Genomic DNA, 22,365 nt, shown 5'->3' with positions numbered 1-22,365 from the left:
GTACTGATGCGCCAAAATCATCGTCGATACAGGATTTCGAACTGATTTGCTCATCTAAGTCTTACTACTTACTTCCTACCAGTGTCAACATTTTTTCACCATGGTACCTAAAATTCAGAAAGTCGCTGTCGCAGGAGTAAGCTCGTGTCCCAAGCTTCGTCTAGGCAAATGGTTCGTAACTAACAGTGAAAGGCAACTGGAAATGTTGGAAGACCAACTCTGAAAGCACTGCTTGCAGATGGGTTTGATGTGACTGTCTTGGTCCGCAAGCAGGGCTCTTTCCCTGACAGTGTCAATGTGAAGGTCGTCGACTTCACTTCTTTTAGCGCTATAAAAGATGCGTTACAGGGCCACCAGGCTTTTGTAGACTGTACGCTTGTTCACGACGACACTCCAACAAGATTGATAGATGCTGCTGCTGCGGCTGGGGTATATCGTTTCATTCCATCAGACTTCAGCCTGGATTTCAACAATCGCAACGTCCATTCGGTGCCCGTCTTCTTCAAGAAAGACATGAACGACAAGCACTTATTGAAGAAGTGCGAAGAGACCGGGATGACTTGGAGCGTTATCTGCAACGGAGCGTTCCTAGATTGGAACCTACGGACTGGCTTCATGAACATCGACATCTACAACAAGAAAGTTGACTATATCAACGAGGGGGAGAATGTTCACGTCTGGACCACACTCGAATCAACTGGCAAGGCCGTTTCAGGTGCCTTGCTCCGCCCAGCGGAGACCGAGAACAAACCTGTTTATGTGCATTCTGTCAACAAGAGCCAAAAACAGATGGTGGACCTGTGCAAGGAGGCGCTGGGGACTGACGGTTGGACTGAGTCAAAGTTGAATATGGATCAAGTCTTTGCTGGAGCCTTGAAAGAGTTCCAGGCGGGTAATTACAGCATGAAGGTTTTTGGCGACATGATACGCTATGCGAACTCCAGGCCAGACTTCTCTCGCCCTTGGCCCAAGGACGACAACCCTATGCTTGGAGTCAAAGAGATGTCGGATGATGAGGTGAAAAGTCTCATTCAGTCGATTGCTGCAGAAAAGACTGGTTAGTGAAGGGATATGCTCTATGGATAAGAAATAGTCAATACAGAATGTCTCAATTCAGGTGAATCTCAGGCCACTTCATTCGAGTATGGTAGTTGTCGATGATTGAGGAAATGGATCAACTATTATACCTCTGAGTGGTTGTTTCTACACGTACTAATTACAATGATTTAGAATTATGACTTGTAACATGGTGCGATTTGCGGAATTGTCATTTACCCTAAAATCCTAAAGCTCCGAAGGAATCGATCTAAGATACTTGAGAAGAGGATTTGAATATGAAACATCTCCTTCCGGAACTGATCCCTTGTGATTGTAAGTTATGATCCAACTGGCATGTCTTTTATGGTGCCGTTGAAACAAGTAGAGCGGTTGGGAGCACTAAGATGCCTTATCCTTTGTGATAATATCTTGCTACTGAATAGCAGTCCTCGAGCACTTACTTGGATGTTTACTTAGAATAAGCTATTGCCAAGGATTCGTGACTTTGTCTCAAAGACCCTAATTCATCTTCAAACTTGAACAAAGATGGGCACAATTTACACCTCAAATGTTTGAAGCATGTGAAGCGGGCCTCTGAGGTGTATATCTGGAACAAGAAAGCTATAGTGTCACCAGCAAAGTATCGCTATCTTAATAGATCGGAATTTAAGTTCGATATCGTAGATATGAAGTCAACCCTTTCAAATCAAGCAGTGTATTTCGCGAGTACAATCGTAACGCATGACTAGTCTCCAAATTCACGACCAGGTAGCCCAACTGTCGTGTAGTCTCTCTTCTGTCATGACGTTTTTCGGTTACTACGCTGGGTGCACGTGTACGACCACTCCTACGACTCAACTATTCTCCCTCATCAACAACTACTGATTCATGAAGCCTCGATGTAGAGGGACAATGAAACTTTCTGCCCGTATCTGAAGGATCAACGAGCAGAAATCACGCCTGAAACCGAGTTCGAGCTTTCAACGATGAACGTGGAGATAACTCTATCGGGCTGTGTGCTTGACATAGAGTTAAGACACGAGTCTACAGGTAGCGCAGGTTGAGTCAAATTCCCAAGTCTGAGTGGCAGCAACAGTGTGTATAGAGGCGAGAGCAGTTTAGCGTTCCTTTTACGTGATATGAGTTCAAGCGCGCTATCAGACCCAGCTCGAAAGGTTTGTCAAAAACTTGATCAAGCATTTGAAAGTAAGCCGACACAGAGCCGGATCTTTCTTTACAGAATATTCTTGCAGAAAGTGAATCGATACCTTACTTGAAGGTCGAGGTATTCGAATCGGCCTTAAGTATCATCATTAGTCTCAGCTCTTCCTTAACGGTGGAGCCGCGGGTAGGTTACTTTAGTTAGTACTTGGTGAATGTGAATTCGATTTTGATCTACACGTCGTCGACAAATGTATTTTCAGATCTTTGGGAAGTCTGTATGTCTCAAGCTAAGCAATATGTTGCAATGATCTGCAGACAAAGACGTCAGACTCGACCAAAGTAGTCTTCATGCTCTGGTCAGTGGGCAGAACCCATCCTGCGCTTCAAACAGCCAGATCTCAAAGGTGTTTCCGAACCCCGGAAAACTTGTTTGCCATCTGAACTCCACAAAGAACAGCTTCGAACCCACATACAGTCTTCGTCCGTGTGAACCCTCCAGAACTAATCACTTGTCCACGCTCCCCCGGCGACCCTAAAGCAACGGGGCAACCCATCAAGCTTGCCATGTCTTTGGGAACCAATAATTGGAGGCGAGCTGCTTCGACCTTCCTGAAAAGCATATTGAGTTTATGCAACCCCGCGGTGTAATTCAAGTTCACGGCGACCAGGCAGTGTACGGAGGTTACACGCAACTTACCGCCGCCGCCCCCTTCGACTTCTCCTCCAGAGAGCTGGAGCATCAAACGAGTCAGTAACAAGACCCTGACTGGCTCTGCGATCTTTTTGGTTTCACTGTCGACGCGAATCGGTAGCACCCACACAGCATATAAGCTTTCTATGTGAGGTGGTTCCCAAACCTTATTGTGGCAGCACTCGGGGTCATGAACCTGCATATGGGAGTGCAGTCTGCAGCTGGCAGATGAATCGCGCTCGTCTTAAGTACTAGCGAGCATCCATTCTACCCTACGTAGTAAGACTGCGTACGCCATCGCATCTTCCATCCCGTCTTGATGACGACGCCGCCGCCGCTCGGTTGTGTTCTTCCCGCATAATGCCTTCCCAAAGGTACGAACTACCACTGGCGCCGTCGATTTACCGAGTTGGACTTCTCGACTGAGAGATGGCCGGGGAGACGGGCACCATCTCGGTCTCGCAGGTTCAGGCGATGGTTATGATTGCATTCGCCGCGACCGCGTATTACAATACGATCGAAACCTTCTTCTCCATATTCACGACGTTCAAGCGCCGACGAGGAAGATATTTCTGGAGCATGGTCGTGTCTAATGCCGGCATCAACGTCAACGTGATTGCCTTCATTTTGCGATACTTCGGCTACTACCAGAAAGCGATATTCGCATCGAGCATTATTATCCCGATCGCTTGGTACTCGATGGTCACAGGCCAGGCCATTGTACTTTGGTCGCGATTACACCTGGTTGTTCACAGCCAACGAAAGATCCGCTGGATTTTGACGATGATCATTTTCAACGCCGTCACGATGCATATTCCGGAGACGGTGATCTTCTTCCTCGCTAACACCAGCCCTAAGCAATACGTAATGCCCTTCAAGATATACGAAAAGGTCGAGCTTGTAGTCTTCACCATTCAGGAGACCATCATTGCATCTCTTTTTCTCTACGAAGGTTACAAAAGTCTCAAGCCGTTGAGCGCAATCAAACCAAAGGCCGTTACGAGCATGGTCCGCCACTTGGCTTCACTTTTCGCTGTTGTCTTTATACTAGACACAGGTCTGATTATCCTCGAATACAGCGACAAATTCGAGATCCAGACGATGTGCAAGCCATTCGTCTACAGCGTCAAGCTCAAAGTCGAATTCGTTGTACTCAACAAATTATTGGCGTTCACTCGAATGAGCGCCTGCGACTGTCGAGGCCCCGAGAGCATACCTTCTGCCACGTTAGCCGACAGCAACAACCGAACAAAAGTTGGAAACAATGGGGTGATGGTGGCACTTCCGGCCATCGAGCAGACCAATGGATCACTTTCTCCATTGTGGCAGACAGCTAGGAAAGACTACATCTTTGACGGAAGGACGTCTCCTATAAGCATAAGAAGCAGAAGGGGAACGAGGGACGGAGATTTGGATATCAGCCCAGAAGAAGACAAGGCAACAGTGTCGATACATGAGAAGCCATTGGTGACTGACAATGGATAATCATCGCAGAAGAGGAACAGAACAACAAAGCTCGCATTTTCATCAAGGACTTTCTGTCAAATCATAATGATCCTCAATCTCTTATTTTATGTCCAATGATTATGCCACAGGCGTTTCCGAGAGTGAATGTCTCGATGAAAGGCCAAGATTCTTCGACATGGTAGCATTATAGTGAGCAGCCCATGCCGATGGGTAGATTTGTACTACAAAGAACAGGATTTCCAGCACCCTCAGAAAGTCGTAATAATCCAACTCGTCTTAGCCAGTGGTCTTGAACGTTATTAAGAAGTGGGGGAAGCATTTCCTAGTCATGCACAGCTGTCCTTGACAATTCAACATGAGGCACGTTTCGTCCAATCCTCGGGCAGCCGAATAACGAAAAAAGGACGCTCCTATTACTCAATTACTCTAATTAGGACTGAAGGACCGAAGGACGTTTGGTCCCACATTTGCTAGCATCCACTGCGTACTATGAGAGAGAAATTATCACTTCCCGGACCCCTGAACCAAGAAGGGATGACTTCATGTTTCTAAACCAGCCACACATTGCACTCGACAGCATGCGTAGAAGAACTTAAAAACGGATAGTGACGAAGCGAATACCCGAGAACCTTCTGTATCAAGCCCGAGCCACGTCAAAGTTTACCAGCTGGGCACGGGAGGCAAGATCGGTGAAGTACTCAGGTCCGATACTCAGAGCGCCTCTGTCGAGGATGAGCAATCTCACGATCAACAACCACCACATACGACCATTCCCATTGGAAAATTCGGGATCCCGTCCGCTCTCCCATAGACAAGCCAATGAGGGCCGGATTAGTAGTTGGGTCGGTGACGACCAGCGAATACCTGGTGTTGTATGTTTTTTGAAGTTTTCGTGGGTTCACGATGTTGATGGTCACAAAGCCAAGGGACCATAGGGCAAGCCTACGATGCGACCACTTCCAGTCTCTACGCAACAAGCCACATATTTTCTGAGTAGTCCGACGCTTTCAAACTAAGCGAGTTCATCGTAATCAATTTAGAATTCTCTTAGGCGACAGAATAGATCACAACAGGAAGGGTTCCACATATTCTTTCGGATATGCAACTCCACATCACAGATAACTGACTAGACCAATTGTGCACTTGAGGAATGGTTTACAAACAGCAGGTTCATGATTGATGAAAATAGTTCATAGTTTAACCAAATAACTCAAAGCTGCTATTACATATTGCAACCATCCCATGAAACCAATGCTACCCAATGCCATTACCATCGTTAAGAAATCACGGCTGATTACTAGTAGTGTTGTACAAAAAAAGGGCCACCGGATTAGCTCGCAGCGCTGAAGGTCTCGCCTCCTGTCTCAAGATATTTCTTCTCCTGTGCAGTAGACTCTCTGCCCATGGCCATATTCCTATGTGGGTATCGTCCAAACTGCACAATGATGTCGCGATGCTTCGTCTCAAAGTCGCAATTCGTCTCCAGCAGGTCTCTAGCCGCCTCTTTCTGCACCGCCAACACGCCCCAGCACTTGCGCTGATCGTCGCTCCCGGCCTCCCCGTCTTCAGCCATCAGCTCCTCGAAATCGTCCTTCATCTGCTGATACTGCGCCACAGCAAAGTCGTGCAGCGCCAGATCCTCGGAGTGCATGAAGGGCAGGTAGAACCACATGCGGTAGGCCACGCGGTACTTGATCCTGTTGTGGGTCGCGGCGCCGGCGTTGATGGCGTGGCGTGCGATTTCGCGCGCAATAGGGTCAAAAAACTTGAAGACTGTCGATGACTCTGGGCCCCGGTAGATGTTTCGCGGGACTTGGTCTAGGAGGAGGACCAAACCTAGCCACTGCAAAGGTGTGAATGGCCTCACAATTGTGAGAATGTCTCGAGTTGTGATCTTGGCTGATTTCATGGCCTCCAAGACAGGGCGGAACTTCTTCCTGTAGGTGCGCATTAGCAGAATCACCTTCGATGCGACCAATGGAACAGCATACACGCAAGCCTCATCAAAGTCAACGTCGGAGTAGAACCATCGGCCCATCTGGCTCCTCTGGGGTAAGACGTAGGCATCGTCGGTCTTGAGGTGCTTAAACCAGAATCGACGGAGCTTCTCAAGCAGATCAGGCGTGAGAGTTTCCTTGAGCCGCGCCTTTGCGTGCGTCTTGCACGAGTTTGATCGGGGCAATCCCCCTATGGACAACATCGGCATCATCTTGTCGTCAGAGTCGCGATAATAGCCAGAAGTATGGAAACTGCGTCTGCTTATGAACGACGTCGTCGGCGACGAGTCTGACTGATGGCATGTCCAGGGAAGGCTGTCACCACGACTCCTCACCGCCTGCGACGTTGAGTTGTGCCACTTCTGCTGCTCCCACGGCTTCATCCGCAGCAGACGGCGGTCGACGCACCCCGCATTTCGAAGGGTGCGACTTATGATCTGATGAGGAAGCATGACAGCCACCTCTCACTTACAGGACGACAAAGGGTGACCAATGGGCGGAGGGTGGTGCCATCGGAGTTTGCACTGACGTCGTCTCGTCTGGTGTCTTTGCTGCCCTTTCGTTTCTGGGGGAGGTCTGGTCAGAAAGGGGGAAAGTCTGGACGCGTCGAAATGCGGGGTTTGTGCAGGCCGAGCGCCCCGTTGTGCAAGTCAGGGTCCTTCGCTTGCCATCCGCTAATGCAAAGAAGAGCGAGCTGGGTGTCCTGGCGCTGTCGTCGCTGCTTTGCTCATGTTAGCGGCTGGATGGTGGCACAGGATCGATTGGTTGAGGAAGTGGTTTGGGGGCAGCACTTGATCCCACCAAGCATCCTACTACGTGGAAATCGGCATTATGGCAGAGGGGATCCAAGGCGTTGGACGACTTGGAGGCTTGGTCGAGAACGGCCACACGTTGGAATGTGGCGTAGATCAGGGATCGGCAGAGGCCACACAAACCCGGTTCATCATGGCGTACCTAGAGCTCCGTTCGCTCTGGACCCTCAAGAGATGAGTGTGGACAACTTAGGAGCTATATGGTGAGGGACAACTCAGAGTTAGAACTGACGTCAGATGGGACTGCGCGCCTAGGAAAGTATGAGGGAGCAAGAGAGATTTACACAGTACGTACGCTGCGGCGTCTATCTTAAACGTACAGATCCGGCGGCAAAAGCAGTGCAACATATCTCATTAAAGTACCGGCATGACTCCCGTGGTTGCTTCGCGGGCTAGAATGAATGTGGCCCGGAATCGAGTTTCGAGATTATTACAAGGTTGAACAAAAGCTTGGGTCCGGCTGCACAAGAAAATCCGGTACTATCATAAGAGACCATGTTAAGCCGGCCGAGCAGACCTCGGCGTTCATGCTCTTCCCCACACTGACACCATGGAAGCTAACTGTTCGCGAGGTTCGAGAATGCAGTGAATCTGGTACGCTAAGATTCGCAGCCTCCGTTCCTCTTCTCCGGACAGCACTAGATGATTTCAGCCGACGGGTAAAGAGATCTATTCCCACCTCGAGATCAGCAGTCACGCGGAATGCCCCCAAGTGCCGCTGAATCGTTCACGGGCCGCTGCTAGTGCCACCATCCCGAACCTTAACAGCTTGTTTTAACAATGATGCTCGAGATCCCGTCCGACTTTAAGATGGGTTTCTGGGATCATCTCAGCTGTCATTTGTTCAGGATAAATACCATCCTGGAGACCGGCATGGCCGGCTAAACAAGCGGTCATGTGTAATAGGGGGACGGACGAGCTGCCTCTTTGCCTCTAAGACTCTTTTCCCGAGAAAATAAAAGAGGAACCGCTTTCTCGGCCGCAGTGCCGGAGCATGCCCCTTGCGTAAATTGCGGAGAGCGTAGCAAGGATCATGCAACATCGGCCCCGGCTTGGTTCATTTACTCCCGACGATGCGGCCACTCAATCCGACTCCTGACCTAAACTCGACACGTCCATTGGCGGAACCCCACAGTTCCTCATCGGTCCATCACGGCCGGCCCCTCGTCGACCGTTTGGGAAAGATTTCCCAGGGGTTGGTGATGAACCAGTGAACCACACATGGGCTCTTGTCACCCCAAAACCGAAAAGCTCGTAAACTTCGCGCAACTCTGCTAAGAAAGCAACTTCTTGAAGTTCCCACCTGGTACCAAGGATGTTACCCACGTGGGTCGACGTTAGTTTATTCTGGGCAAGGCGGTCCCCTCGAGAAAACAACCCCCAGTTCCCATGCAACCGATGCCCAAATACCCATAGGAAACGGCACTTGAATCTCCGTTTTCCCCTGTCATCCCATCATCGGTTCCTGCTCTGGGCCCAGAGAAACGATCGAGAAAGAATTAGATTGAAAAGGACGGGGTTCGTCCTCGCCGTTCCTACGATGCTCTCCTTCCCTCTTCTCCCAGCCTCACCAGCCTCTCTGTTCATACTCCGACCGCTACATTCGTTCTCTTGACCTTTTTTGTACATATCAAAAACCAACCTGTCAATATGGTTTCATTCACTTCTCTCTTCACGGCCTCTTTGGCCGTCGTCGGCGCCCTCGCCGCCCCCGCCACCGACAAGCCCATGACCACCGACCTCATCAAGCGCGCTTCGACCCCCTCCTCCCAGGGAACCAGCAACGGCTACTTCTACAGCTTCTGGACCGATGGCGCTTCCCCCGTCACCTACACCAACGGCGCCGCTGGCGCTTACAGCATCCAGTGGCAGTCTGGCGGCAACTTTGTCGGTGGAAAGGGCTGGAAGACTGGTGGTGCCAAGAGCATCAAGTACTCCGGCACTTGGTCCCCCGTTAACAACGGCAACAGCTACCTGACCGTCTATGGATGGACCAGAAACCCTGTAAGTAGCTTCCATCACCACATGATTGCATATGAGCAAACTCGCTGACCCAATCCTTCACAGCTCATCGAGTACTACATCGTCGAGAACCACGGCGAGTACAACCCTGGTAGCGCTGGCACCCTCAAGGGCCAGGTCACCTCCGACGGTTCCGTCTACAAGCTGTACGAGAGCACCCGTACCAACGCCCCGTCCATCGACGGCACCCAGACCTTTAAGCAGTTCTGGGCCATCCGCGAGAGCAAGCGCGTCGGCGGCACCGTCACCACCCAGAACTTCTTCAACGCCTGGAAGTCCGCCGGCATGACCCTCGGTACCTCCTTTGACTACATGATCGTCGCCACCGAGGGCTACCAGTCCGCCGGCTCGGCCAGCATCAAGGTCGAGACCGCTGCTTAAATGCAGAACACTTTCGAACCGTCGTGTGTTTTTGGTGTGGGCGATAGTGAGGGGGGCTAAAGGGCCTGGGGATGATCAAAGCGTGCATTGTCGCGCACGTGGGAATTTCAGGGGTTGTCGGACGCACAGCGATCACGATGGAAATTAAGATGGCCTTCAGGCGGAGGGCGGGCCTTGCGGCTGTTTAAAAAGGCAGAATTTCTTCTACTTGATCACTCCAGATCCAAGTGCTGTCTACAATATGAATCATCTATTTCCCATCAATGAGCGTTCATGCTGTTTCAATCCTCATATTCTGTAAAATATGGGTAGTAATTCAGGCGGTTGAAAATTTGGGATAGGGGAGTTAATTCGGCCTCCCTTTCAGTCCTCGTGCCCGAGCACTATAGAAAACAAATATATTGAATCCACTCAAGAAGCCTAATTTTGTCGAACACGACATGCCCCCCGGGCGAGTCGCCAAATTCAGTCGATGGGAACTGAGTGCACTAGACCTTATTTCAGGTCCACCGGATGGGCAGAAGATCACATTTAGATGTCGGATAACTTGTGCAACACCAAACTTAGACTGCACTCAACCAAGTGGCCCTCGCATCGAATGTCATGACATCAATTCTGCCTGTCGTCAGCCTGTCAGTGGCCGCCGATACGTGTTTACCTGCTAAGGTACCGATCGCGATGTAATTGCAGGTTCTCTTGCGACACATGCCAGATATCCATTGTCGATTTGAAAGTACGACTGAGCCCACCCACTACATCGCTCTCCTGGCCTCGCATAAGGTAGGTAAGTAGCGAGATTTAGAATTGAAAGAGAGGGGAAATTGCGGCTGGGCATTGTGAGAGACGCAGAACGTCATAGCACATTGAGCAAGAGCTTCATATAGGCAATGTTCCTGTTAATTAGCTAGAATGCTCGAGTCCTTGACGCACCTACTAGTTGATTACTACCTGTCTGGTCGAGCATTTGTGGCTGTCAGGTAGAGCAGTCCATTGTCAAAAATCATACCGGGCATGATGAAAGCTAAGTATGGAGAACATAGAGGATCATTTATGGCAGATATCGGTATCCCACAGCTCCTACCTAACTTGAGGACGTCCCCGATCTCGGACTAAGACCTAACTTCCTTGTGGAAACGGTCGTTGTACTCGTCGGCGATACGCCACCATCACACGATATTATCATCTAAATAAGTGCTTTCCGGTTCCGAGCTGTGCGTTTCTCTTATCTCTGTGGGGGTTCATTGACGCGTTTTGCTTCGCCGGAATCATTCCGATGGCAACCTACCCCTAGGGTTATCTTATCTCAATGTGAATTGACACCGATCCTCGACACATGGAGGCTAGGGAAAAGTTAATGTTGGTCACCAAGCTTAGGTATCTAGGGGAGGCAAACGATAGCAGTGGATCACGTATGTAACTTTTTGGGGTTGCACCAGAGATAGTAGCTCATAACACCATGGCGTGTTTGAAAGATTGAAGCATGACTTCTTTGGGATACAGATTCGGCCGATAAGTTGAATGGTTGCCACATGTGACGGTCTATTTATGGCACCTTGACCATCGCATCACGGTTGGACAATGTCCTTCAAGTGGTATTATGAATATTTTGAGAATTGCAGGCCATGAGGACAGTAATGATGGTGTCGCCGGTTAAGTCACCAAATGAAAACCTCAATGCTACATCTAGATTCAGGAATGACAGTAGTCTAGTACGGGCCTCCATCACTTTGGTAGTCTTTTGTAGTAATTCAATTCTCCGGTGACAAATTTAAATCTTAGGAAACGTGCGAAGAAAGTAGAAGACTTGGAGAAATACAGACACTCTTAAGAAGTAGTCAAAATCATAGACCAGGTAGGTTCAGCATATCCAAGACATTCAATTCAGTTCACACTCACAAGGTCCAGAAATGTAGTAATCTTGAGATGAAATTGTAACTAATGATTCTGATATCATGGGTCTCATGCTCTATCTAAAAACAGCGCTTTTTCATAAAATACATAGACTGATTGTCGATCTGATCAGCCTGTCTACAAGTTGCTCTTGATGGGAGCCTCCTTCTCAGCACAGCAGCTCTGGTTGCCCGAGGTCAACTGAGAGCCGATGTCCTTGTTTGAGGGCACATCAAGCGCAGGGTTTCCAGTAAAGAAATCAGAGGGAGTAATGTGCAATTGCAACATCTCGACAGGCCTAATTTCATTGTTAGTCGGTCTGTAATCACAGAATAACTGTCAATCAAGGGGGATACTCACATGACGGGCCAATCCTCGATGCGAGGGTTGTGCGTCAGGCCGAAGACGCTCCAGACGACAACATCCTGGTTCAGGACGTCCTCGTTTCTGTCAGCAGCATCGCTGACACCGCCGACTTCGAGCTTGCTCTGCAGGGTGTACCGACCACCTGCGAACAACTCGTGGTCCTTGTACTTGGTAACCCAGAGGTGGTGGCGCGCGAACAGCGCACGCTTGGGACTGCACGCTGTTGGGGTCGGCGAGCAGAAGCTGCGTCGCCGGCGGCGTGATCTTGTATCCGACGGGCTTGCCGCTGATGGGGTTCGGCTTGCTGAGGTTCTGGATCTTGAAGACGCGGTTGTTCATCGGGGCGGCATCGAAGCCCGCCGACGTCGTGATGGGTGTCTGCCTGACCTCGTACAGGTTGCCGTTGGGGTTTGTTCGCTGGTCCATCTTGAGCGGCAGACTCTCCTCCTGCACGACGGTGTTCTCGTGGCCGTCGACGGAGGGGTCGATGCGCACGCAGAAGACGTGCTGGTGGTTCTGCGCCAGGGCGCCGGGGCTGACGACGTTGCCCCAGGGGGCAGTCTTGCCGGGGTCGATGTTGACGACGGAGACGATTCCCGTGGCGCGGGCCTCGACGACGATGCCGGCTGCTTGGTCGAACTTGAAGTTGAAGATGTACTCATAGTTGGCGAGAGTGATGATGAACTGGATGACGAGCTCACGGCGGCGGGTGACAACGGCACGGCCGGTGCGCCAGTTAGTGTGCTTCCAGTTGATACCATTGTCCTGCTCGTGAAGGCAGATGACGTTCTTCGTCTCAACGGCACTTCCCTTGGCGTCGGTAAGAACACCATCAAAGTACTGTTACTTGTGTCAGTGGACGGCGATGATACACAGATTCAAGATCGAGACATACCTTGATGACACCAAGGCAATCACATCCAAGGGTCAAGTTGTTGACTGCGTTACCAAGACCACCATCACCAAAGTCAAAGGCTTGCTTGCGGTGGAAAGGTGGACGAGGATCAGCATAAGGTACAGTCTGGGACACGGGTCGTGTTAGTGAAAGCTCTTGGACAATAAACAAGTATAAGTGTTATAGTGACTTACCATATCACTCATGCTAAGACGGTACATGACCGGGCGTCCATCATAGCGGACATCGTGAACAACAGCACCCTCACGAGGGTTGAAGGTAACACGCATGCGCCACTTCTGCCACTCAATGAGGTTGCCATCCGTAATGGAGAAACTGGGACCCTCAGGCTGGACGACAGTCAAGGGCTTCAGGTCCTTGCGCGTGCCGTTGGGCAACAGCTCAGGCACGTACTCGCTCTCCTGGCAGTGGTCGACAATGGTGGGCTTATGGGTCTTGCCCTGGAGGGCGTCGCCCTTGCCACCGGTAGCCAGATCATCGATACGCACAATCTCCTTGGTGTGCGCATCCATGACGGGGATGAGGGGTAGGGGGTAGGCGTAGAAGTTGGAGTCCGGGTTGCCGCTCCTCGTGTCACGAGCGAAGATCAGGGCCTGGAAGAAGCGGCTGTCCCCGTCCGCGGCATCGGGTGCGCCATAGGGCCACGGCTCAACGACGACCTCGAAGCCCTCTGGCAGCTGGAGCTCAGCGATCTTCTCTTTGAAGAGCGGGGAACGCTCGACAGCTTGGGCGAGGGTCTCGAACTCATAGCTTACCACATATGCATGTTAGCGCTGCAGGACTCAATGGAAATCTGGGGGCTAGGTAGGGATGGTTTGAGGGCTAGACGTACACAGTCAGACTTGCTTGGTGCTCGGAACCAATGACCTTCTGGTCAACGATCTTTCCCAGGCCCAAGTCTACAATAGACTCGGTGTACTGGGCTTTGCTGGCGCCGCCAATGACATCGTAAAAGGCTTGTGCGCATCTCGCCGGTCTCGGTGAGGAGGCTGTAAGTTTACCAGAGTGCTCGAGCTCCAGGAACTTGGTCACATCTGCTTTTGGCGGTTCCCACAGGTAAATCACTCTGAAGTCCAAAACTGATCCGCCGTGTGCCGCAAGGACAATGTCTCGCGCCCGGTTGGTCTCTTCCGGAGACAGGGCGGACAAGGGGTGCGGAATGGGTGCCATTGTGGGAGAGAGGAGGTCGAGTAGGGAAGGTCGGAACAAGGGAGGGGAGGGGTGCTGAAGAGGTGTGTGGCCGGAAGTGGTTGACAGGGTGGTTGTCGAGACTGAGCAAGATTGTGTCTTTATGAAGAATTCAGAAAACTTTCGGAACCACCTATAAGAGGCTCTCAATTGATTTTGCTGATAGCGATGCTGTGATAGAGATGGATAGATGTTACGTCGAAAGTCTGGCCCATTAAATGAGACGAGACGCTTTGTCTCTTAATGCCCTCGGAAGACTTTCCGAGCACACTCTTAGGTGTATGGCGCGGAAAGGACTCGGAAAGACGGAACGCCACCGAGTCAAGACAACGCCCCCATCGCTCTCTTATCTTCAACCCCGGCCTAGATAAGCCATTGACAGAAGCTAGTGTATTAAAGATTCCAGCGTTGAAGCTTGCTAGAAGCTCTTGTGATTGGTCACTGATTATAACATTGCTGATGATTGGACCTTGCGCTGAAGATAAGGTAGACCAGGAAGCTGCTGCGGTATCGCCGGTAGAGGATATCGTCTCCATTTTGGGGGAACTCGCGGCACTGCAGCCAGGTTTTGAGGCTTGTTTTTGGTTGAAAGATCTGACAACTCTTTCGGTGATAAGATCAAAGAGAAAACGGGACCGTCTTTGTATGTAATAGCCATGGCGTACATAACTCGAGAATCGCCCGATACACAGGGGTCAACTCAATAGGATCGTACGACGACAAAGTAAATTACTTCACAGTTTCGTTTAATCATGGACAACGACATGAAGAAAGATACCGCCGCGACTTTGGGAAGAATCGACTCTCAGTCCCAGACCGACGTTGTCAATGGCGACGACCTGCGCCTCGCCCAACTCGGGCACACACAGGAGTTGAAGAGACAATTCTCGTTGCCGGCACTAGGAGCTCTGTGCCTCTGTCTCATGGCAACATGGGAGGCATTGTCAACAGTCGTTGCGCCAGCTTTAGTTAGCGGGGGCGCACCTTGTTTGTTCTACAACCTGTAAGTTGAGATAGGAACTGAGGATTCTTGGCGAGACCACTTAGGCGAGAGCCGGAAGACTAACATCGTGAAAAGCATCATTTCCACTATTTGCACTATTTGCATCGCCTCATCGCTCGGAGAAATCGCTTCAATTTATCCGACTGCTGGAGGTAAGATTTCCCCTTTAATGCTGAAGCCTTTGTTGCGAAGAAACTTGATCCAGTTCTCAACTTGAGAAGGCGATAAAGTGCAATTGCATGAAGTTCAAGACTGACTTTCTCCTTTTCAAGGTCAATACCATTGGGTCGCCGCACTATGCCCACCATCGACTCGATCCGCAGCTGCGTTTACAACCGGATGGATTTCCGTGGGTGGCCAGGTCGTCCTGACCTCTTCGGCAGCCTTCGCAGCCGGTCTCCAGACACAGGCCCTTATCATCCTCAACGATGATTCATATATCCCACAAAGATGGCAGGGGATGTTGTTCTACTGGGCGATCTTGGTGTATGGAATGGTTATGAACATCTGGGGTCATAGACTTCTCCCCACTGCTAATCTCATGTCCGGTAAGCAACTCCATACTATTGGCTTCGAAAATTAGGAGCCACCACTAACAGCTCTAGGTGTCCTCCATGTCGTTGGCTTCCTCTCGATCTTGATCGTTCTGGGCGTCATGGCGCCCAAGAATTCAGCCTCCTTCGTTTTTACGGAGTTCGTCAACTCCAGCGGCTGGGAGAGTGACGGCGTCTCATGGCTTGTCGGACTCATCAGTGCCGTCTATCCTTTCCTCGGGTACGCTTAACCCCCCTCTTGTACCACTGTACAAGCGCTAACAAATCTACATAGCTACGACGCCGCATGCCACTTGGCCGAAGAAATGCCCAACGCCAGCCGCAACGTCCCCATCGCCATGGTCGGCAGCGTCGTCGTCAACGGCATCATGGGCCTCGTCTACGGCACCGTCCTCCTCTTCTGCACAGGTCCCCTCGAAGCCCTCCTCTCGACCCCGACAGGGTTTCCCTTTATGCAAATCTTCATGGACGTGACAAAGTCCTACGGCGGCGCGACCTTCATGTCCCTCATGATCATCCTCACCGCCGTGGCCGCCACCGTCGCCGGCATCACGTCCACCTCGCGGACGCTGTGGGCTTTCGCCCGAGACAAGGCCACGCCGTACGATCACTACCTTAGCAAGGTGAATAAGCGCCAGCAGATCCCCGTTCACTCCGTCGTTCTCGTCACGGTCCTGCAGATGCTGCTCGGTTTCATTTACCTCGGCAACACGACCGCCTTCAACGCCATTCTGTCCATGGCTATCATCGGAATGTACTTGAGCTATATCATCCCCATCGTTTACATGCTGGTGCACGGCAGGAAGAACTTGAGCCGTTCCGACTTCGGCCCCTTCAAGCTCGGTCCTGTTGTTGGCCCCATCTTGAACGTCATCAGTTTGATCTGGATGACTGTGGTGATCATCTTCAGCACCTTCCCCTCGGCGATGCCTGTTACCCCGCAGAATATGAACTACTCGATTGTTGTAATGGCTGGGTGGCTGACCTTTGGCGTGGTCTACTACATCTCATTTGGGCGGAAGAAGTTCGAGGTACCCGCGGTTGATAACGTTGTGACTGGTGTTTCCGTTCACACGGAAGTTGTAGTTTAAAAAATAAGCGGGAATCAAGAGTTGGAATTTGAATAGATGGGAATCGATGGAACCTATAGGTCTCTTGTGATTGTGTATCAAATTAGTCCCTGAAACCGCCGTGAAATCTCTTCCGGATCCCCGAGTGACATCCCCTGATCATTCCCTCCAAAGAAGCCGACAGGGAAGTCCGAAGGCGCCGGGTGCCCAGAATTCGCATGCCCGAACGCATCGAAGAGGTTCATGAGATCATTGCCCATGTTGAACATGTCCGGCATAGAGCTTGCTGTCGGCGGTCCAGCCTCATACGCATCCCACGTGGCTTCTGTCCGCCTCCCATCGCGCTCGCTTTGACCACTGGGCTGCTCCGATCCGTTGACTTGGCTTTCATTCGGATCTGCCTCCCCGTTATCGATTGGCTGGGGTATATCGCCCTTCTCAGGGTCATTGCGCAGGCCCAACGACTTGATGCTAGGCATGAGACCTCGAATCGTCTTCCACAGCCTCCGACTGGCATGCCCGTGGCGGGAGAACCCCTTCACCAGGTGTACAGCTTTCAAAAACTTCTCCTTGCAAGGTTCTGTAAAGACACCCGGTGCGTGACACACAGCCAAGAGGATCACCGCTAAGGCGCTCATCAGGAAGTAGTTGAAAGCGTGCTGCTGCCGCGCATAGATGTCGCTTGTCTCGTTCAAGTGGACAAGTACTTGTATCGTGTCGAGAGCAATCTCGGTGACGAGCTTCGCGCTCTGCATGTCTGCTTTGATACTAGCTGTGCTCAGCACGTGGTGGCGGTGGATGAGCGTACGCATGTGGTTCCCTCGCAGGTAGAGTAGAGTACGGAGGCGATGCACGCTGCGGGGCTGGACCCTGGGAGCAAGTCCTAGCCTGGGATGCCGAAGCTGTAAATCTTCCGGTATCGAGTTGAGCCAGTTCAGTGTCATGAAGTCGAGGAACGCCACTGTATCCTTGGGGATGAACTGCGATGGTGACTCGAAGGGCGGCAGTGCCTCCCAGACTTTCGAACAAAGCCTGCCATAGGCAACCATACATCTCAGATAAGGATACTCGTCTCCCTTTATCAACTATAGTGAGTACTATCGTTTCCAAGAAGTTGATCAAAGAGCAGAGAAACTCACCGGCTCCGGCAACTCGGGATCGATGTCACGATCAATGAGCCCGAAAGACAGACTCGTGCCGAAGCTCCAACGGCGGTCTAGTACGTACACACACCAGAAGCACCGCAGAGCTAGGTCCCTCTCTTTGGGGTCCTTGAAGTTCTCGAGGAGGATCGCGCGACGATGAAGACCGATTTCCAATACTTCCCGTCCAGAGATGCCAATCGATCTCCATGCCAGCAACTCCTCGCCGCAGTGGAACCAGTAGATACTCTGATGTTGAGTTAGCAAAGGATTGAAGGCCCCGGTGATCACCTGAACCAGGTCACAGGATACGCGAAACTCACCAGCATAGTCATGATCTGGAGCTCTTTCAGATCGATGAAGGCTTCGCCAGACACACGGCACACGATGGGCTCCACCGCATCTACCAGCTTCGTACTGATGGCATTCTGCCCTTGAGCTTCCATCACTATAGAGGTAGCAATCGCTACCTTGACAATCTGTACATCCTTGAGCTCAATCTTTGGTCGGTCCCCTGCAGCGGCCGAATCTGCCGCTCCCGTTGGATTCTGCTGGGCTCTAACGAAATCGAGGATATGCGGCAAGTTCGCAGAGACATCGTTCATATTGGTAAATGGGTACACTGACTCAACGTCATCCTGATAAACATCAAGGAGCCGAAAAACCTCATCAGCCTCGAACGTCAGGAGACAATCCAGATCCTTTTGCGATGCCGAACGCGAGGCAGGGCCGTCTGAGGTTTCGGATACCGCCCTCGCAGAGGCAGCCGGCGATGCGGATCTGCTCGTCGGCGACGCATCGCGCGTTTGGATGTGGACGCGGGAGAGCGAGGACTCCGCGATGCGGAGGCTAAAGGCCGACCTGGTAGGGCCGACGAACTGTGGCTCCCTCGGCTCGCTAGGCCGCCTGTTGGATTCGCTCGTGTACAGAGGACTCGGATGTTGCGGACCGCCGAGGGCTGCGGGCGACCGGGTGTTGATCTGTGTGATCTTTCCGGTGAGCTCTCGAAGGGACGAGGTTAGGCTGGCAACCTGCTCTCGCAGAGTTGCCACTTCGTCGCTTAGGTTCTTGTATTGTGAGCTGTCACGACTGTTAGTCTCCCGGGCTGGTGGTGGTTGGGCCATGTGAGTGCTTCATACGGATTGATGGATTCATCTCTCTCGTTGGTGGCCTCGCGATCTCTCAGCGGCGTCTGCTGCGGGCCGGGAATGAAGATACACTCAGCACCATTGGAGAGACAACGCCGACACACGGCCTGATGGTCATCCTTAATACACTTGAGCTTCCGCTTCTTACACTCGTTGCTTTTTTAGTCGACCTCTATCAGCAAAATGTCGTTCCGACGCGATTGTTACCTCACCGACGGTGTGGATTGAATGTCTTTCCTTACCAGGCGACGGGGGTGTACTTGGCTCTCTTGGACCGTTGCACTTCGGCAGATGCAGACGCAGGGGCAGGACGCTTCTGAACCGATGCGGATCCCGCGGCCGTCGATGGCGGCGTCACGGCCTCTGTCGCGTCCGCGTCCGGGCCCATGTTGCACTCTTCGCTTACAGTGTCGCAGCCGGGGGCGCAGTCGCAGGCCCGCGGAACAGATGAGGTCTGTCGGAATCGGTGGGTGTGTGCTGTGGTGATGGTGTAAAGGAATGGTTCCGAGTTCTATTGGGGAGGGGGGTGTTCCGGCAGTTATTAGTAAAGAACGCCCGCCCCTTATCAGCAGAGCCCTTCCGGGCCACTAATCAAGGCCCAGGCACATCAGGATGCGATAACTAAGGTATCCCGTCTCCGAGTGCTGCTCTGGGCAAGGTGGTTTGTAATCGACAAACGCAAAACAGATAGACTAATCCAGCAGTTACAGGTGAGCTTTCCCTTGGCCTTCATTATGTTTATATTCTCTTCTTCGAAAAAGTCGGCATTGATATTCTTAGTCTGCCGCTCGTTCTACGAGGCATGGGTCTCAGGGAGAGAAATGGAGCGAGTCAGATGTTGTCGACAGTCAGTGCGCTGTTTGCAGCGATCTGATGCGTCACTTCCCCTGCCCATATTGACAAGATGAGGTGGGTTACATGATCAGGCTTGTTTAGTATGGCCTTTCATAGCGATTGTCTTCATACCACATGTCCATAAGTATTACGAGCACAACCACCCGAATTGGTCGCCTACCCCACCCTCATCTAGATTACGGGCTTTATTCCTTAAAGTCCCTTCGGCTGCTCCTTTCTGTTTTCTCGTTTTTAGAGAGGGCGATAGATCTAACATGAAGCTGATTTGGATCCATCTGGTTCCATGACAATGGTCTCTCTTCTTTTCACGTTCCCTGTATTTGAGCATAATAATAATTACTGTAAGGTGGAGTGACTTATATATCGACGTCTTGACGCGAGCACTCAGTTGCCTCCAAGAAATGAGAGGAAGAAAATGATCAACCGGTCTAATTATGTGAAATTTGTGCTTGTATGGATATTCCACCTAAATCTAATTCCTTGAAAATCAAGAGCTCTACCCAACTATGCTGTCTCCCATTTCTTTCCTTTGAATCTCTGAGGCTCTCCTTTTCGATTCCATGTAGAACCAGCCACCGGCGATCAAAAATGTCAAAAACATCAATGGAAACGTGACTTGCATAAATCTAGCAAGCGCAGGCCAAGAGAAGCTTTCGCCGTCTTGGTACTTGATAATGTCCGTGCTAAAGAACGTCTGGGTTCATATTGTCAATGAATCGAAGCTCTGAATGGGATTGCCATGATTCATAAACATTGATCAGGTCTAAGGATGATTGGTGGACTCACACTAGAAAAGGTTGCCGGAAGATATATCAAGGTGACGACCGTTATGATTCGCATCGCAACTGCTTCCGTGGCGCTTTGATTAGCTTGCTCGAACATCCTGGTGTTCAAGTCATAAGCAACTTCGGCAGTTTGTCCTTGAAGATGCTGCATCAACTATGAGACGAAAGATGTCAGTGCCAAAGATAAGTTTGCTTGAAGTGGGATTTATACATACTGATGCTTTCCTGTTGGCTATAACCTTCACCAATACTTTTGCCCTCGAAACAAGCATTTCGGCCTCGTCGATGACCTCATCGACCTGTAGAGCATAGTTACTGACTTCCTGCTGACAAGCCCACCGCTCTCGGTTGGGAAAGTCATCATCCCGGACAAGTCCTTTGTAAAACTCCCTCAATAGTTTCAGAATGCTAACATTGGAAGCCATAATCATCACAGTCTCATTTGTTTTATCCTCCCACTTTTGCACCTGACCTAGAGTGGCTGAAGTCAAATTCTTCTGAACGGAAGTCTCTTCAATATAGACAATCTTTAGAGTCTATATCTTCCAAGTTAGACGTCGTCGATTAGATTACGAGGGAATAATAATGCAGCGTCCTACCAGATCGTCGATTGTCTTTTCAAAGTCTTGCACAGTCCATCTCCATCGAGACGTAGCCCATCTTGCCAGCACCAAGTGCGCGTCAAGCGACGATTTCAGTGCTTGGTCGATTGTTTCAAACTTTCGCTGGTGAGTGCCTCTCTCGTGGAGAAGATCTCCAATGAGAGTCTTTGCTACTCCATGGGTATCGCCAATCATCCACAGCTGAACTCCGGAACCGACGTCAAAGTGATGATAGATGGCATATTGCTCGAAAATCCAGGTCTTGTTGACTTCTCCGAGCCTAGCCGCTTTGAGGTTATAGCTTAATTGGAAGAGTCTTCCACTACGATCCATTACGGGAATACACATCGCCGGCGTCGGGTTCTTCAGCACCTTTTTGCTTCTGAAACCACTGAAACGCAAATTTCCAGACTCGCTGTTAGGGGACCCATACAAACATATGAAGTCGACAAAATGGGGCATGACTTGATGTATGCCTTGTCCATAAGACCTAGCCTCGATATGATTCAGAGGGAAAGAACTGAAATCACGATATGATTGCTCAAAATCTGGCGGGAGCGCGTCTAGGCTCATCATGTTGAGTTTGGAAGAGTTCGAAACATGGTTTGCCTGTACTCAGTGGTTCAGGAGAATGTTTCGACTAAACCTGAGTTGTTCAGGTATTAGAAAGGCGCGTAAGATGTGTCTTCAGCTCACGCGGAAACCGCTCTACTGGTGAAATATTGGGGAAAGCTGAAGGTCACAATAAATCAGCACGAGATTTGCTGTTCGGTGGGTGGTGCTTTTGAGGAACATTTTGGGTGAGCTACCTCAGCCTACCTGCGTCCTCCATTCCAGCCGGTTCCACAAAGAGCAGGCTCTGAGAAACCGCTGCTCGAGACGCAGCCTTCATGTCGGCCTCACCACCCCTAGCAGACCATGAGGGGTATACATGCAGAAGTTCAATATTATGTGCCTCGGACCAATTGGGAGCCAGCGATGTTATGCAGCTATACACACCCTCGCAACGTCTCGGTGGACGGAGTATCTTTTCATTGTGTAATATGTGCTCAGTGATAAAGAATTCCTGCTGGTAATTTTCCCACCGTTTTCTGCCGAGAGTGTGATATCCGAGTCACGGATCAGGAGAATGCCTATCCCTCGCTTTCTGTCTGGCTAGATCATCCTCGTGGCGTTCTCTCAGGCCGTCAATTTCTTGCTTATCGTTCTGCATAAAAGATTAGCTCGTTTTACCGTAGGTTGCTTGCATTTGCTGGAACTGTTAGGATCTCGGC

The 22,365-nt window shown here is 50.9% G+C and overlaps 7 protein-coding genes across 7 annotated transcripts; 4 read left to right on the top strand and 3 right to left on the bottom strand.

The window, feature by feature from the left end:
• Positions 1 to 168: 168 nt before the first annotated feature.
• N0V96_006512 (uncharacterized protein) lies at positions 169 to 1,062 on the top strand (the record flags this gene model as incomplete). The annotated part of the gene is made up of 2 exons (XM_065757738.1): positions 169 to 175; positions 239 to 1,062. The coding sequence occupies 2 exons, from the start codon at positions 169 to 171 to the stop codon at positions 1,060 to 1,062; spliced, it is 831 nt and encodes a 276-aa protein (XP_065613655.1).
• Positions 1,063 to 3,322: 2,260 nt separating this feature from the next.
• Positions 3,323 to 4,378, top strand: N0V96_006511 (uncharacterized protein; the record flags this gene model as incomplete). The annotated part of the gene is made up of 1 exon (XM_053194980.2): positions 3,323 to 4,378. The coding sequence occupies one exon, from the start codon at positions 3,323 to 3,325 to the stop codon at positions 4,376 to 4,378; it is 1,056 nt and encodes a 351-aa protein (XP_053047551.2).
• A 1,312-nt stretch (positions 4,379 to 5,690) lies between these two features.
• On the bottom strand, positions 5,691 to 6,569 carry N0V96_006510 (uncharacterized protein; the record flags this gene model as incomplete). The annotated part of the gene is made up of 2 exons (XM_065757737.1): positions 5,691 to 6,297; positions 6,352 to 6,569. The coding sequence occupies 2 exons, from the start codon at positions 6,567 to 6,569 to the stop codon at positions 5,691 to 5,693; spliced, it is 825 nt and encodes a 274-aa protein (XP_065613654.1).
• Positions 6,570 to 8,819: 2,250 nt separating this feature from the next.
• Positions 8,820 to 9,572, top strand: XYL1 (NAD(P)H-dependent D-xylose reductase (XR); the record flags this gene model as incomplete). The annotated part of the gene is made up of 2 exons (XM_053194978.2): positions 8,820 to 9,173; positions 9,237 to 9,572. 2 exons carry the CDS (start codon positions 8,820 to 8,822, stop codon positions 9,570 to 9,572), a joined length of 690 nt encoding a protein of 229 aa, XP_053047549.1.
• Positions 9,573 to 11,600: 2,028 nt separating this feature from the next.
• Positions 11,601 to 13,914, bottom strand: N0V96_006508 (uncharacterized protein; the record flags this gene model as incomplete). Its single annotated transcript, XM_065757736.1, is given in 6 exon segments — positions 11,601 to 11,760; positions 11,823 to 12,034; positions 12,048 to 12,668; positions 12,724 to 12,849; positions 12,918 to 13,494; positions 13,577 to 13,914. The coding sequence occupies 6 exon segments, from the start codon at positions 13,912 to 13,914 to the stop codon at positions 11,601 to 11,603; spliced, it is 2,034 nt and encodes a 677-aa protein (XP_065613653.1).
• Positions 13,915 to 14,684: 770 nt separating this feature from the next.
• Positions 14,685 to 16,580, top strand: N0V96_006507 (uncharacterized protein; the record flags this gene model as incomplete). Its single annotated transcript, XM_053194976.2, has 5 exons — positions 14,685 to 14,935; positions 15,011 to 15,087; positions 15,208 to 15,483; positions 15,541 to 15,709; positions 15,764 to 16,580. 5 exons carry the CDS (start codon positions 14,685 to 14,687, stop codon positions 16,578 to 16,580), a joined length of 1,590 nt encoding a protein of 529 aa, XP_053047547.2.
• A 77-nt stretch (positions 16,581 to 16,657) lies between these two features.
• N0V96_006506 (uncharacterized protein) lies at positions 16,658 to 19,237 on the bottom strand (the record flags this gene model as incomplete). The annotated part of the gene is made up of 5 exons (XM_065757735.1): positions 16,658 to 17,635; positions 17,699 to 17,950; positions 18,025 to 18,760; positions 18,841 to 19,005; positions 19,092 to 19,237. 5 exons carry the CDS (start codon positions 19,235 to 19,237, stop codon positions 16,658 to 16,660), a joined length of 2,277 nt encoding a protein of 758 aa, XP_065613652.1.
• Positions 19,238 to 22,365: the final 3,128 nt, after the last annotated feature.

Source organism: Colletotrichum fioriniae, assembly GCF_027942845.1.
Source record: "Colletotrichum fioriniae strain IMI 355084 chromosome Unknown scaffold_7, whole genome shotgun sequence".
Classification (NCBI taxonomy): Eukaryota; Fungi; Ascomycota; class Sordariomycetes; order Glomerellales; family Glomerellaceae; genus Colletotrichum; species Colletotrichum fioriniae.
This window is presented reverse-complemented; position numbering and strand designations above follow the sequence as displayed.